Below are 15,546 nucleotides of genomic sequence, written 5' to 3' on the forward strand. Positions count from 1 at the left end.
AGATAGCCTGCAACACATTTACGAGCTTACTTTTCTTCACTATACTTTAGGTGCCAAAGGTGTCATGCAAAAGCTAAACAGAGACAGAAGACAGTTTAGCTAATCCAATTGCAAAACAGATTTGAGAATATAGCAGGAGAAAAATAAAAAGCAAAATGTATTTTTTTAAATGAAAGGGGTTTAGGAATTACTTGAGATAATCTCCTTTTACAAAATGCGTCTACAATCTGTCGATAAAGGTTTATATTCATCCAGGTGCCGTAGTCTTAAAGTTGAGTCATAGCAACTGGACTTAAAGTTTTCTCCCAAGAAACATTTCGCCACTCATCCAAATGGCTTCCCCGCATGGATGAGCGGTGAAACGTCCACAAACCAAAAACTATTATAATTTTAATAAAATAATTTTCTTTTTCTTTCTCTAAATTTCCATTTTAAATGTAAAAATAAATTCCTAATATAATCTATTTGTGAGTTATTGTTTGTTTAGAAAAAGATATTTAATAATCTTTATATTTAATTTAATTTATTGATCAGCTGAAAGGTGTGTTACTATTTCAAAGAGCCTCTTGCTCCATAAAAAGGATGCACACAACATAAGTTCAGATGTTATGAAAAATTTACCTGAATATTTTTAACATGTAAAGTTTATTTTACTCTGATTTTGATATTGGAAGGTCAGTCATAGCTTTTTTTCCAGTTATTTTCCTTTTTCCAAGTGGCTTACCAGTCAAATTCAAATTTTTTAAAATATTGGGGAAGATAACATTATTTTCCATAAATTTTCTTTTTCTAAAGACTAATTTGTTTTAGTAAGGTCTTTCTTTGACACTGTTTCCTCACATCCTGCCGTCTGCAGATGAGATGAGATGCAGAGGTGGGGGTGCAGTTTGGTAAGGGTCTATCATGCAGCAGATCTCCAGGGATCTCCATAATGTTCTCTGGGTCTGGATGTTAGAACACCATGTGCCAGTTTAACCTGCAAGGCTTTTTTTCTTCTTCTTTTAAAGGCTTTCATGTTCTTACATTGCACATCAGTCTTTTTTTTTTAAACGACCAAGAAAGCAGCATTTTAATTTCTCGTAAAAATTAATTCTTTTTGCAACAAATACTTTAATACTGTAATTTGAATGGACAAAACAACGAAGAGTCTATTTATTAAAGAGTTGTAAACTCAAACTTCTTTTTACTATACAACAAGTTAATTTATCCCACATTCACATTTTATTCTTTAATTGTTTACATTAAACAATGCTAAAGCACTGCTGTCAGTGTCATGCATGACATGCTGGAGAACAAACCCAGAGGTTGTGACTTGTACTTCAAGCCTCTCCGAATGTGTTTTGTTGTACACAAACAACAGACATGTCTGTGCTTTAGAGGTCTACACTTGTGTGCGGCTGAAATACAAATGAACCATCTGAGCACATAAAGAGGGCGATGCCACACCTCCAGTGTATCCATCTCCAAGAAATGGACAAATGCGTGACCAAGAGATGAAATCATTTCATTTAGTTGTTGGCAATGGCATCAGGAAACGTTGACCTTTTGTTGGTTCCTTTAGGCCACAAAGTGAGTCACATGACAGCCAGATATTTACAGTGGCTCTCGTCACTGGCCTTGTCAAATCACAGCACACTTCACTGCTGCCTAAAAGGCCCAAGGCTAGACCTCGGCCATGCAGGCTGATGCATAGGTGGGCTTTTTTTTCCTCTTCCGTCCATCCAAGCTCACTGCATTCTTGCATAAAACGGCAAAACTAAAGGCATTCTGGGATGCATGTTGGTGTGCATTTAGAAAGGTTTGCATGAGTATGTTTGGAGGCATGGAGGGAATGAGACGTACAGACCCAGACGGTCTGCAGGACTGATGCATTTCAGGCCAATTTATCTTCTGAATGAGCCTCTGGAGGGCATTCATCCTCAGATAGCTTCATGAGTTGTGTAACAATAAAAGCGTGGTGGGGCTTCTGGACCGACATGTCAGATAATAAAAACCTTCCAAGCTTGAGATAAGGTGACATTTCTTACTGTGCCTGCTATTAAATGCACAGATCAGATATGACAGTCATCAAGGTTCTGAAAAAATGTGGCTTCTTTTGGTTTAGATATAGTCTGTGTGCCTTCACGCCATCGGATGTGAGACATTAGTAAAAAAATTGAGTACATCTTGTACAGATCTATTAGACTGACATGTATTTATTAGTACATGTAGTTCAATTAGCTTGACTGCATCCATAAAAAAGGAGAATTCTTTTAAAAAAAAATTTAAAAGAAACATGCAAAGTCAAAACATAGAATAAACGATAATAAATATTAAGGATAAAAGCTTTCTTTTTAAAAAATATTCTATTTTTCAGGTGTTTTTGTTCTCGTTTACAGTAAAATAATTTTCATCAAACTATGACAAATCAAAAGATACACAAATCCTGTTATTTTGCAAATATCCTTGAACCAAACTTACAAGTCTGAATAAAATGCTTTATTCAGAATAAATGTCCATGTTTCATGCTCAAAAGAAGGTTATTTCTTTTTTTACTGATTATAATCAAATAAATGTAACATTTTTTTAAGTACTTCATTGATTTTCTTATGTAACATTCTAAAAGGCTAAGTAGTCCTTTGAAAACAATCCATATGCACATTTTAAAAATAGCTTTTTTATTGCTTTTACTTCATTCCTTTAAAAAAAGAAGATTTTTTTGTTCAGAAACACAACCTGCAATCTACAAAAGAGGAGTAAAATACGACCTTCATTTCCATAACTCCATAACTAACTTCCTGAGATTTAATAGCACTGAAGTTACACCATGGCTTATTTTACTTGGAATTATCTGAGACATTGCATGAGAGCCTGAGGGCTTTTGGATTTCTCTTCAGAGAGTCGCTTTCTGGGGTGAAGAGAAGAGGGCAGCGACACTAGCAGTTCCAAACTGTGTGGGTTTGCGTTTGCTTGCGCACAAAAGGGACACATTTTTAAAAGACAAGCAACACTTGTCACTTACTATTCATGCAGGGAATGGAACCTTCACTGAGATCGGTTGAGACAGTAATTGCTTCATGCATTAAACCAATAATTTCTTGTTCTTTTACGGGTTCCAAAAATTATGATCATGCTTTACAGAGTTACCAAGTGCTGTGTAGCAAGTAAAAATACTGCTTGGTAAGAGCTTGTTTCATGAAAATTACAACTAAAAAATACTTTTACGACTACTAATAAACACAATTACACTAGAAAGAAAGGTTACCAGTCCCCATTAGCTGAGAGAATGACCAAAACAAACTAATTTTTTAACAAAAATCAAAACTTATTATTTTTTTGCTTTATTTTTCTTTTTTAACAGAATATTTCCTTTTGCTATTTTACCAATAAAAAAATAAAATAAACTTATGGTCAGTGTGATTTTATAATTAATTTATAAGCTTTAAAAAGGGGAGCAAAACCACATTTGAGATGTAAAGGAACAATGTATAATTAATCGTGAGATAGATTTTACAATAAATAGGTATTTCTGCCAGCTCCAGAAGATTTCCTTGCAAGAATTTTACACTCACTGGCCACTTTATTAGGTACACTTGCCAAACTGCTCGTTAACGTAAATTTTTAATCAGCCAATCACACGGCAGAAACTTGATGCATTTAGGCATGTAGACATGGTCAAGACTATCTGCTGTAGTGTAACCGTTGGGAGTTGGGTCATCTAGACCCACTAGACAGTGTGTTGAACCTTTTTTCTTCAATGATTTGTGATCTTCACTGGTGTCCATGGATTACATGAAATCTTTCCACCTTTATCCACCTTTTTCATGGTAGGGAGAACATGTCAATGTAAGGGCGGGGTCATCTAAGATAGCACAAGTGTTACAAGAGCATCAAAATGGATAAAGAAGGTGATTTTAGTGACTTTGAATGTGGCATGGTTATTGGTGCCAGACAAGCTGGTATTTCTGCTGATCTACTGGGATTTTCACCCACAGCCATCTCTAGGGTTTACAGAGAATGGTACAAAAAAAGAGAAAATATCCAGTGAGCGGCAAGTCTGTGGGCAGAAATGCCTTGTTGACACCAGAGGTCAGAGGGGAATGGCCAGACTGCTTCCAGCTGATAGAAAGACATCAGAAACTCAAATAACCACAGGTTAAAACTGAGGTCTGCAGAAGAGCATCTCTGAACGCATAACACGTCCAGCCTTGAGGCAGATGGGCTACAGCACCACAAGACCAATGGAAGATTGGAAAAACATTGTCTGGTCTGAATTTCCATTTCTGCTGCGACATTCGGATGGTTGGGTCATTTGGCATCAACAACATGAAAGCATGAATACCTCCCGCCTTGTATCATCGGTTCAAGCTGGTGGTGGTGGCGTAAAGGTGTGGGGAAACTTTCTTAGCCCACTTTGGGCCCCCTTAGTGGCAATTGAGCATTGCTACAATGCTACAACCTACCTGAATTTTGTTCCTTGTCTTCTGATGGCTACTTCCAGCAGGATAACACGACCTGTCATAAAGCTGGAATCATCTCAGACTGGTTTCTTAAACATGACAATGAGTTCACTGTCCTCAAATGGCCTTTAGAGTCACCAGATCTCAACCTAATAGAGAATTTTTGGGATGTGGTGGAACAAGTTTAGCATCATGGATGTGCAGCCGACAAATCTGCGGCAACTGCGTGATCCTATTATGTCAATATGGACCAAACTCTCTGAGGAATGTTCCCAGTACTTTGTTGAATCCACAATACCAAGGATTAAGGGAGTTATGAAGGCAAAGGGGGTCCAACCCGGTACTAGCAGGTTGTACCTAATAAAGTGGCTGTGGGTGCAGACATTAAGTTGATAAGTTAAACTATTTTGCACATGTTGCCAATGAGTTCAATTCTCACAACCATCAATTGTCAAAAGACGTATTGAACTTCAATTATTTGAACTGCAGACACTTGTGTGGATCAAACACATACCCTCTTGGTGCTTGCTGTAATCTTGTAGACAGAAAGTTTGTCAAACTTGACAAATGCAGTTTTTTTTCCCCTCTTTGTTTTGCCCAAGAAGCCTGTTTGATGATTGATCTCAGAACAAAAAATGTTGAGTGCTCTTTTTGTTGCCACACAGCTGAAAACACAATATCTCTGTAGCTTGAAGGCAAGCTCACATCTGATAGGAAGTCTTTCTCCTGGTTGTCTCATACACCATTAGAGAGGCAGGGGTGGTGGTGCTGGGTGACTTGGTGGTCCAGTGGACTGGAAAACGTTGCAACCCTGTGGCAGAAAGTTAGTGCATGGCTGTTTGTGCTGGAGCTAATATGGCCACTGGCTCATTAGAGCCCTGATTTAAGGAACACTGTGTAACACTGCTGAAGTGGCTCAGTGGAAACACTCTTTCGAGAGGGGCTTAGTGAAGACATCCTTCTCGTTTGTCTGTGAAGGCAAATCCCTGAATTCGGGTTAGACTGATGGAAAACTGAAATTCTTAAGGCTATGCTAGATGGGCCGAGATGAATAGAGGTTTGGTCTCATGCAGAGCATTCACAGCCTGATACAACAGGAGCTGCTGACAGGTTGGTCATCAGTGAAAAGAGGGGAACAGACCGAAAGAGGAAGGGAGGAAAGAACAGAGAGAAAACAAGAAAGCATCCATGAAAGGAAGCAGGGAAGAAAGGCTCGACCCCCCCCCCCCTTTTTTTTTTCCTTTCGGCAATCAAGGGGGTGAGGACATGGAGGGGAGGAGAGGCAGGAGGTTGGAGCTCAGCTGCACGTCAACCTAATCATTATACTACATGAGTATTTAGATTGGCACAGTTTGTTCTGTATGTTCTCCCAGATGTAAATGCAGCTGCTTTTTGTTAGTTGATTCTGAATTATATTGACAAGAATAAACGTTTTCAAAATCAGCTTTATTCTAAAACATATTGTTAGTAAAGAAGAATAAATAAAATTAGATGAAAGTATTATAAACTATGGACCTAATCCAATTAATTTCCATGCAGGACTCTCTTGCGCATGCGTCCTCATGGTTGCCCACATGTGTAAGGCGCATGGAAAATGTAAGAGAAAACAATAAAAAAAATTAAAAACAAAAACAAAAACACAGTCCAGTTACTTTTAGCACAAAAATGTGACAGGGAGACAGAAAGAGGAAGAGAGGGGTGGAGGGGAAAATAGCCCCGCTCATCTCCTCTTATTTTCTGCCCGCTACTACTCGAGTTACTATGGCAACCCCTCAAAAAGCGGTGTGCGGTGAATTGTGGATTTGAGATGCGCTGTCTGATTGCACTGTGCGGAGGAAATGGCAAGCTCTTTCGTCAGCCTTCCTCTGTGAGAGGAAATTGGTGAACAGCTCCACTGAAACAGCACTTCGCGCGCGCCTCTGCTGTGAGTCGTCAGGCGCGTGCTGCTGGATGGCTCCTCACATTAGAACACCCACCCCCCGGGCGCGCGCGCGCTCGCTCATCACTGCTGGCACCGAGCAGACTGCGCTCAGTTCTCCAAAGGAATTCGGTCTGACTGTAGACTGCAGTAGACCCGCAGACCGCAGTAGACCCTTGTCTTTAGGACGTATGCTGTCCCAACCCCCCTCTCAGAGTGGCTTTGTGACGCTTGTAAGCTCTGCCAGTCCCCCATTAGCATCCCATTATAAACCAGCATGATCACTCGTAACTTAGAATGCCTGCCACAGCACAGCATGCTGCGCGCGCGCGTGCAACTGGGTTTGATTCCCACAGTTTTGCAGTGATTAGGATGGCCTTGTTTCCAGAGCGTGGCAACCGACAGCAGAGTCCTTTGCTGCGCTGCTTTTCAAATGGAAAGCTTCTGCAAGTGTTCGGTTTGTTTAACCCAGATTTCCTCACCTGCCTGCCTACCCAACTACCGATACGTCGAACATCCCGAGGCAGCCTGGGGCAACAATTTAATTTCGCTGAAGTGCAGTAAATGGCACCCTCTGCTGGCCACATCAATGATGACACAAATGGCAGTTTATTGGTTTGTTTCTTTTACCTAGCAACATAATGGAAGTCTTGCCAATATTAAAAGAAAAGATTATTAGGGTTTCATGATCTTGATGAAATCAGTAGTATTTTCTGACATAAGGAAGAATGAACCGTAAATGTGCATATGAGCAGTGCAAAATAAGACTCTTATGTTTTAAAAGGTGCTGTCATATGATTAATTCATCAATTATGAACAGTAAGTAATTAATCTAGTTTTAATTTAACCCAATAATTACTGCAAATTTTTTTAGGATATTTGAATTGAAATTTGTGCCATTGTGGCACATTGTAGGTCAAAATACAACACAAAAGGTGGCTTTATGAAGTTTTATTTTTAAGTATAACAGACGTCCAAACTTTCCTACCAAAAGGGAAATTTTTACATCTTCAAAAATTAAGAAAACAAACACATTAGGTTCAGAGTGCTCCAATTTAACATACCTAAAACAGTTTTATGACCAATCCAAAAATATTAACCACAAACTTCCTATTAATACCACATGATTTTACACTTTATCACAACAGCAGGACAGAAAAAGCTTAAGGGATTTTCTAGTTTTCCTTGACCTGTTTGGTGAATTTGATCCTTCTGATGAATGCAGCAGAAGAGAAAGAAGAGAATGTGAGAAGGAGGAGAGGAAACAGAAGGAGGTGACACTGGAGGAAATAAACAGTTTAAACTTTGGACTTTGTTTCTTTGTTGTGACTTGATATAGAAACAGGCAGTAAGTGGAGAACTTTCTCTCTGAAACGCTTCTTTGTTTAACTTTAATCATGAAGTTTAGTATATGTACCACCTTCCTCCGATGCAGCAGAGCGAGGTCGGGGCAGGCTCTGTGGCTGTTCCCATGACAACGCATCACTTTGCATATGAAATAGTTTTCTTTTTGTAAAAAATTGTTTAAACTTAAAAACATAACATGATTAGAGTACTTATAATTGATTGAAAATGTATTTAATTCGGAAGTAGCCTTGGTACAAGTGGAATAATGCCCATCAAAGTGTCCATTATGTTGGTGAAATTGTCCGGCGTGATCAGGTCTGCATGTCGTCCATCAATGTCTAATAATGGACAACTCAATGGGTATTGTCCCAGACGTAATTAATAATAGTTATAGATTAAAAATGAGGAAAACACAATAGAAAAAAAGAAAAAGATATAATTTGTCTGCATCATTAACGAGATAATTTGACATCCCTATTATAAATTATATTATTTGGGTTTTTATTTTACAGTCATTGATATATAACATTGAAGCTTTAAAGACTAGTAAAAGGGTGTAATTATGTTTCTGGAACATTCAATTTTTTTTTTACTTTTTATGTATTTTACAAGTGTACCATTATGTATACAATGCTATTTAGGATAAAGTTTTGCATTTTTAATTGAGTTTTAAGAATATTTGGGTCAATAAAAAGGGGTCTAAATTATTTTTTTCTAACGATAGGCAGCCCTAGTTCATGAAAACCAGTAATTGCTGTTGCTGTAAAGCAACTTGAATAAAATAAAATAAAAAATTACTTTTAAAAACAAAGCTTCCATCTATGTTTTAACAATGTGTAAAGTGATTTGGCAGCCAAACACATTTAGTTTCAAAAGGAAATTTATAAAACTGAACTTTTAATGATCTATCTTATGTTTAATCAAGTTTTTGTTAATCTAAACTAAATGGATTCAAGATAGACATACTCAGCTCTGTTTGGTATGCTGCCTGTTTAAGAAGCTTTAAAGACCCACTCCGATGAAAATCATGTTTTTTGTGTTTTTAACATGTTTATGAGGCATTTTTCTGTTGATAGAGGACTTAGCAAATTAAGCTTAAAATTGCATTTCTGAGTATTTCTGTATTGAAATCATTCTGAATCAAAAGCAGACAGAAAAAAATTGTAATAGGAGCTTATTTGTAATATAGAAAATACTTTCTGATGTTTCCAATTGCAGACAAATGTATGTCCTCCTTTTCCTCGTCTGAGCTGGCATCTGGCTCAAAACTGTACGGCTGCATAGCTCCAATTTTGCTCCCCATTTCTGTTGCACCAGCAATTTTAGGTTGAGATTGTGAGGGGCTGTAAGCTAAAGCGGAGCGTGTGAACAGATGGATGATGGGAAGGAGGCAGGCTTACTCTGCACCAACAATCCCGCACACAAGTTTAGCAAAAACCATGTTCTAGAAATGACAGGTTTTTGGATTTCGCCTTAAAATGGCATAATCACAATTAAAACACCACTGGGACACTTTTACAATAGTTTAAAAGATGATCAGATCGGGTCTTTACCATCATTTCATCTGAAGTCTGTGTTTGTCTTCAGATGAGCAACAATCACATTGTTTTTTGATTTAGTTATGACCCAGTTGTCTGTGGACAATCTCAATGGTTTATTTTTTCTCCATATTTTCTCACTTTTGCAAGGAAAGTACTGTCAGAGCTTCTCCCATCTTTGACTGTGGTCTGCTGATACACACACACATAAACACACACACACAGCCTCACAGGCCTGTTGGTCTAGGTCTAGAGGAATGTTTAGTGTCTCTTTGGCCTTCTCCCTGGAGATTAGGCCTCACCATGTGTCGTCCCCCCTAACTTCATTCCATTCAAAGTGTGCCCTCTAAGAGCTGCTGCATTTTTATCTGAGCCTGGTGTTTGTGACAGATTGGCCAAATTATGTGCGCACACCAACACACACGCATGCTGACACACATTTGTGGACACACACTTTTGTGGGGGAAAAGAGGAGGGGGTTGGTTTGCCACAGGAAGGGCAGACAGTGCCTGGCTCCAGCTATAAAATCCTCCCAGGATGAGGCCAGAGTCCTTCCCTGAGCTGGACCATATCTTTCTGTGCTAGGACTCTGTCAGGGCAGGCAGCGGACCAGCATCCAGCATGAACGATATCTACAAGGCAGCGGTAGGTTCTCTCAGCTTATCAAATCATCAGAGGCTCACCTGAACTCTGGGGAAACTCTCAAAGTTGTAAAAATGATTTTACTTCACAAATCTTAACCAGTTTGTGTGGCATCTTGCAGTAAACATGTAGATCATTTAGTTATGGTTGATTATAACAGCTTTGGCACTTTAATTTATTGTTATTTGCTGATTAAAAGTTAGTCATCATTCATTCCTTCAATTCCTGGAAAATCCTTGATGATGCTTCCTCAACACTATATACATCTGCGGATCTTTAACTTGTTTGGAGCCACCTAAGAGGTCGCTGACAGGCCACATCTGTGGTCCTCCTTCTGCTTCTTTTAATGGAACCATCCCGCCTCACGTGGCTAATTTTGGTCAGTGGCTTCTGTGTCTGTTAGTCTTGGTGCCAGAGAGGGGCTCCAGGTTCAGATAACCCCCTCCCATGGCTAAATTCCAGCATTATCAGTGAGCTATCTGTCTTCGTCTGAACAGACAATCACATCCATTCACGTCATAGAGATCCAGTAGAGACTCTCAAAGCTCAGCGGAACTTATACGCTACCTGCATTTCTTCATCTTTTTTTTTTCCTCCAACGCAAACACCCGAGGAGTGTTTGTACCACTTTCTCATTGTGTGTATGTGTGTGCATTTAACTAATTTTGTACAACAGATGATAATTCTTACATAAGCAGCTGTCTCCTTTTCTCATTCATGGTAGCTTTTCCAGGATTACCATTCCATTGTTGGACCAGATCCACAGCTATGCTAATTTAAAGCACTTATGTTCTTCATCTGCGGTCCCTGCTTTTCCAGCATTTATTTCTGAACAACAGGCTGTCATAAGTACTAGGCCCACCATAAAAGAAAAGAAATAATTAATATATGAGACTGAACTAATGAAAATATGAGAAAAAAAGTCCAAAAGTTGCCAGATTAAAGCCAGAAAATTTTGAGAAAAAAAGCCAAAATTTTACAAGAAAAGGCTATTTTTTTTAAATCGGTAAATAGAGTTGGTTGTGTAAGTCACTCTCCACATTATGTGCTGACCAAAACTATCGATGTTCCCATTTATGGCAATGTCATGAGGCTTTGGTTTATCAGAAGAATTCACATGCCATTGATAGAAATCCACTCCTTGTGGGCCAGGAATCTTCTTGTAAAAAGACCTAGTTTCATCTAAATTCTTTTCTATGTCCTTATACTTGCAATAAGTCAACGTTGACTCACAAGATTTATTATTTCAGTATTTGTAAAATCAATGCTGAAATAACCACTTACAATGAGGTTTTTAGTGTCTCATAAATACATGATATTAATCTTGTAAATTCTCAATTTATAACTTATGAAAATACAACTTTACTCTTGTGAAGTGTTGACTTATTTACTCATAAGTTTACGATTTCTTTGTGTGCAAAACTTTGACTTTTTCTCATAATTTTATGACTTTATTCTCATATATTCATTTATGTTTATGGTGGCTCTAATACTCTGTAGTCATATATGATACATTAAGGCCACTGTGTCTTAACACGGGTTGCCCAGGATAGTGGAGTATTGAATTTTTTTGCTTTGTCGTAAAAAGTCCAGAAGCTGATTTGACATTTTATTTTTCTATTTTCAGGACCTTTTTTAAAGATTTATAAATTTAATTTATGCTAATTAATCTCCAACAGGTTTGCTGATAGAGTGCAGAAATGTTCACATCCATTTCATTTTTTTACAGGTTGAACAGCTGACAGATGAACAGAAAAATGGTAACTTAATTACCTTTACAAAGTCATGTTGCACTTTAAAGTTTAAAGGCATTACATTAAAGAACATTTTGTCTGTTTGTTTGTGTGCACCGCCATGTTGTAGAATTCAAGGCCGCCTTTGACATCTTTGTCCAAGATGCAGAGGACGGCTGCATCAGCACCAAGGAGCTGGGGAAGGTGATGAGGATGCTTGGGCAGAACCCCACCCCGGAGGAGCTGCAGGAGATGATCGATGAAGTGGATGAAGATGGTACACAAAAAAACCTATCTGTGCTGCAGTACAAAAACAAGGGGATGATTGCTTGTCGCTGACCTCCTTGTGCCCGGGGATCAGCATCTTGGTCTTCGGTGTTGTACAGACTTGTGTCAGTCAGCCCCCTTGAACTGAATGTCAAATGTCACGGAAGGGTCCAAAACACGCTAGCACGTGTCAGGCTGCATTAAGAAAAATGTGGATCAGTGGATGTACAAGTCATGCAGGCTTTATCATGGGAAGCTGTGATGGAACATGACGAGAAAAATAACATCTTGAATTTGTTTGAGGCATTTAGTGTGTAACAGACCTCAGAAAAACTATCAAACAATTTATTTACATCTTGACATATATTTTATTGCCCTAAAAATATAGATATGGGATTGAGAAAAAAATGTTTTTAGTGCAGACAGCTGATGAAACTGTCATTGACTTGGTGGGTAAATAGTTTGAGACTGTATTACAAGGATGTGATGAGGTGAACTATGTCTGTGCAGGGAGCGGTACGGTAGACTTTGATGAGTTCTTGGTCATGATGGTGAGATGCATGAAGGATGACAGCAAAGGGAAGTCAGAGGAGGAGCTGGCAGAGCTGTTTCGGATGTTCGACAAGTAAGTTTCCAATTCGTGTTGCTATTTCAACGATTTTCCCAACTCGACACATAATAAGCAATGATGTTGCAAAGTCAGATTCATTGTACCCCCCGTTTCCAGACAAACGATTTAAAATGCCTAACAAGTGTCATCTGAATATACAGCAGTCTCGTTATCAAACCGCTTCTCTGCGTAGTTGCAGCAAAGTATTCTCTCAATGTGCAATTATGTGTTCTGACAAAATGCCAAGTAGCTCTGCAGAGTACAGCATGTAGCTGGCTCCCTAATCCTTTTTGACAGCTCAGAGTATTTTTTTAACACTTACTAGCATGTAAGTCAGACACCTCGCCTGCACATCAAAGAACGAGGGTTTCTTCGTGCTTCCCCCCCCCCCATCTTTTCACAGAGATGGCTCTCAAAGCCATGAAATCCCTACATGATGACACACAAACACAGCACTGCCTCACCAAAAAAGCCTTATTTAGGCCTGTTTTATCCAAAACATGTACAGACAGAGCTGGTTAAAATGAATTTCCTCTCCGTGTGTGTGTATCCCTGTCAGCTGATTCGCGGTGCGTTCTCTGCCAAGTCCAGCAGAGCTAAATAGAATCTAAAACTGACTGCAAACGTGTTGGCAAATTCACATCTTGTGGCTCCATCTGTAACTCACTTCTGTGTTTTTGCAGAAATGCTGATGGTTATATTGACCTGGAGGAGCTGAAAATGATGCTGGAGTCTACAGGGGAAGCCATCACCGAAGACGACATCGAAGAACTCATGAAAGACGGCGACAAGAACAATGATGGGAAAATTGACTACGATGGTAAAGAAGTTTGAAATGTTTTGGGAAACGCTGATAAAAGTTAGCATAAGGGTAGCTGTCTGTGATGTTCCTTGATTATGTATTATCATTTCAGAATTCTTGGAGTTCATGAAAGGAGTGGAGTAATCGTGATCAACAGAGAATTGGGAGGGTTACGTCTGCACATGTCTGTAAATCCATGATTATCTCTGGAATGGGGGGTCTGAACAGGAAACGGCTTATGGAAACAATGGGGTCAATTTAGCAAGATTTAGTCCTAAACTCTCTGAATTTTTCTTTTTTTTTTTTGCATCAGCACTGTTGTAAATACAGTTTTTGGACATCATTTGTGTGTTCTCTTGTGTAAATCTGTTGATCTAAAACTCGTAATTGAAGAACAACAGCTGATGTACAAATCTTCCTATTGAGAGGCAAACATTGTTTACCTGGATGGACACTACGAAAGTACCAAAGCAGTAGGACACAAAGCTTTTATCACAGTTATAATGTCTGTATACTGTTTAAAGTGCCACTCCGATCATCTTTTGATTAATTCTGAAAAGTTTCTCAGTGGTCTTCTAATTATAATTATGCTGTTTTTGGTAAAAAAAACATCAAGCTTGTGTCATTTTCTAGGACATAGTTTCTGCAGAGTGGCAGTAGTTCATTAGAAATTCTATACTGAGTTGTGGCTGTTCATGCGGAGGAAGTCTGCTTCTACTTTCCATCATCCATCCATTTACATACTTTCCCGCTAGCTTATAGCCTCTCAACCTAAAATTACCGGTGCAACAAAAGCTTTTCAGCTGTAGTTCTGAGCCAGCTCAGACGAGGAAAACATGGATCTAGTCGTCTACAAGTGGATGCATCAGAATTAAGTGGAGCACGGAGCTTGTTTGGCTCACCTATCTTATTTTCACAACTACAAACTTCTTTTTGTCTGCTCCTCATTTTTAAAAATTTAAATTTAAAAATGATCAGAAATACAACTTTAAGCTTAATTTTCTATGTCCTGCATCATAAGAAAAATGCCAAGAACATGTTAAAAACAACAAAAATACAATTTGATCGGAGTCGGTCTTTAAAGTGTAAACATTGTTGTGTACGTAAAATGTGCTAAGGACCTTTCGCTCTGTTTCTGTGCCTCTGAAAGGTTGCATACGTCTACTAGAAAGGTCTGTTCAACGATAAGTAAGATTTAATATTTATCTATCATTGCTGTGTTTCCATGTAAATCCACTTAAATTTTGCTGCAGAAATAATATAACAATTAAAAGGACATCCTAAAGGTGTGTTGGTTTTTTTCACTACAGCTTTTTCAATATTGCTTCCTTAAAGTTGATGCATTAGACAAATGCTGCTTTGTGGTGCTCCTCTGGTCTTCATAGCTAGTCAGTTTCCTCTTTGCTCCGCTGTTCAAACAAAGACGGAAAAGAAGACCTGCAACTGCGCCATTGTTCTTCTAAAAGACGAGAGCCTCGAGTGGAAGTGAGCTGCATATTTGTCTGCGCAATTTGTTTTCTGTAGCAGCTCTTGTCTACAGAATGTGAACAATTCTCTGGGCTGTATCGAGTTACAATGTCTATTGAGACAGGAGCTATTTGTGTCTAATCGTGTTATGTTAGGGGATCACCCACACCCCCAACAATCAGATGCCTTTTTCCATATAAAGAATGCTGTTAACTACAAAGGGATGAATTATCTATTGTTAGAACGGCCCCTGGTTTGATCAGAAATGCTGGTCCTTTTGAAATCTCTGAAAAATCATGACCTTAAATAATTTTTATTTCATTTCCTAAAAGGGAGTTTATTTGAATGTACTTTATCTGTAAATGCGTTCATTTTTTATGAAGTGCTTTTGGATAAATCACCCTTTTGGAAAGCATGCGAGTCATGTAGTTATGCCTGTGGCCACTTGATGTCAGCAAGATAACACATTGTTTAAAGCTTTGTCTGCTCAGCTACCATTGTGAGGATAACAGGAAATTGTGTTGCACGGCTGAACTCTTATATGAATTACACATCATACTTAGTGATCAATTCACAAAGCCCTTATTGAAACAACCAACCAGACCATGCTGTCATTTCATTGCCTGTAAAATAAGCACAACATCTAAAAGCACTGATATTAGTTTTAACATGTTTTTAGATGTTTGTAAATAGAGATACTTGTGCTCTAAAATAAAACACAATTTACATTTTCCTTCCGTTTTTATTGTGTAAAACTAGTATTTAAATGTAAATAAACTATTC

The 15,546-nt window shown here is 38.5% G+C and overlaps 1 protein-coding gene across 1 annotated transcript; it reads left to right on the top strand.

Moving 5' to 3' along the window:
• The first annotated feature begins 9,767 nt into the window (after positions 1–9,767).
• LOC101174831 (troponin C, slow skeletal and cardiac muscles) lies at positions 9,768–13,602 on the top strand. Its single transcript, XM_004070554.4, has 6 exons — positions 9,768–9,887; positions 11,614–11,644; positions 11,748–11,894; positions 12,395–12,509; positions 13,178–13,314; positions 13,409–13,602. The coding sequence occupies exons 1-6, from the start codon at positions 9,864–9,866 to the stop codon at positions 13,438–13,440; spliced, it is 486 nt and encodes a 161-aa protein (XP_004070602.1). The 5' UTR covers positions 9,768–9,863; the 3' UTR covers positions 13,441–13,602.
• Positions 13,603–15,546: the final 1,944 nt, after the last annotated feature.

Source organism: Oryzias latipes, chromosome 7 (assembly GCF_002234675.1).
Source record: "Oryzias latipes chromosome 7, ASM223467v1".
Lineage (NCBI taxonomy): Eukaryota > Metazoa > Chordata > Actinopteri > Beloniformes > Adrianichthyidae > Oryzias > Oryzias latipes.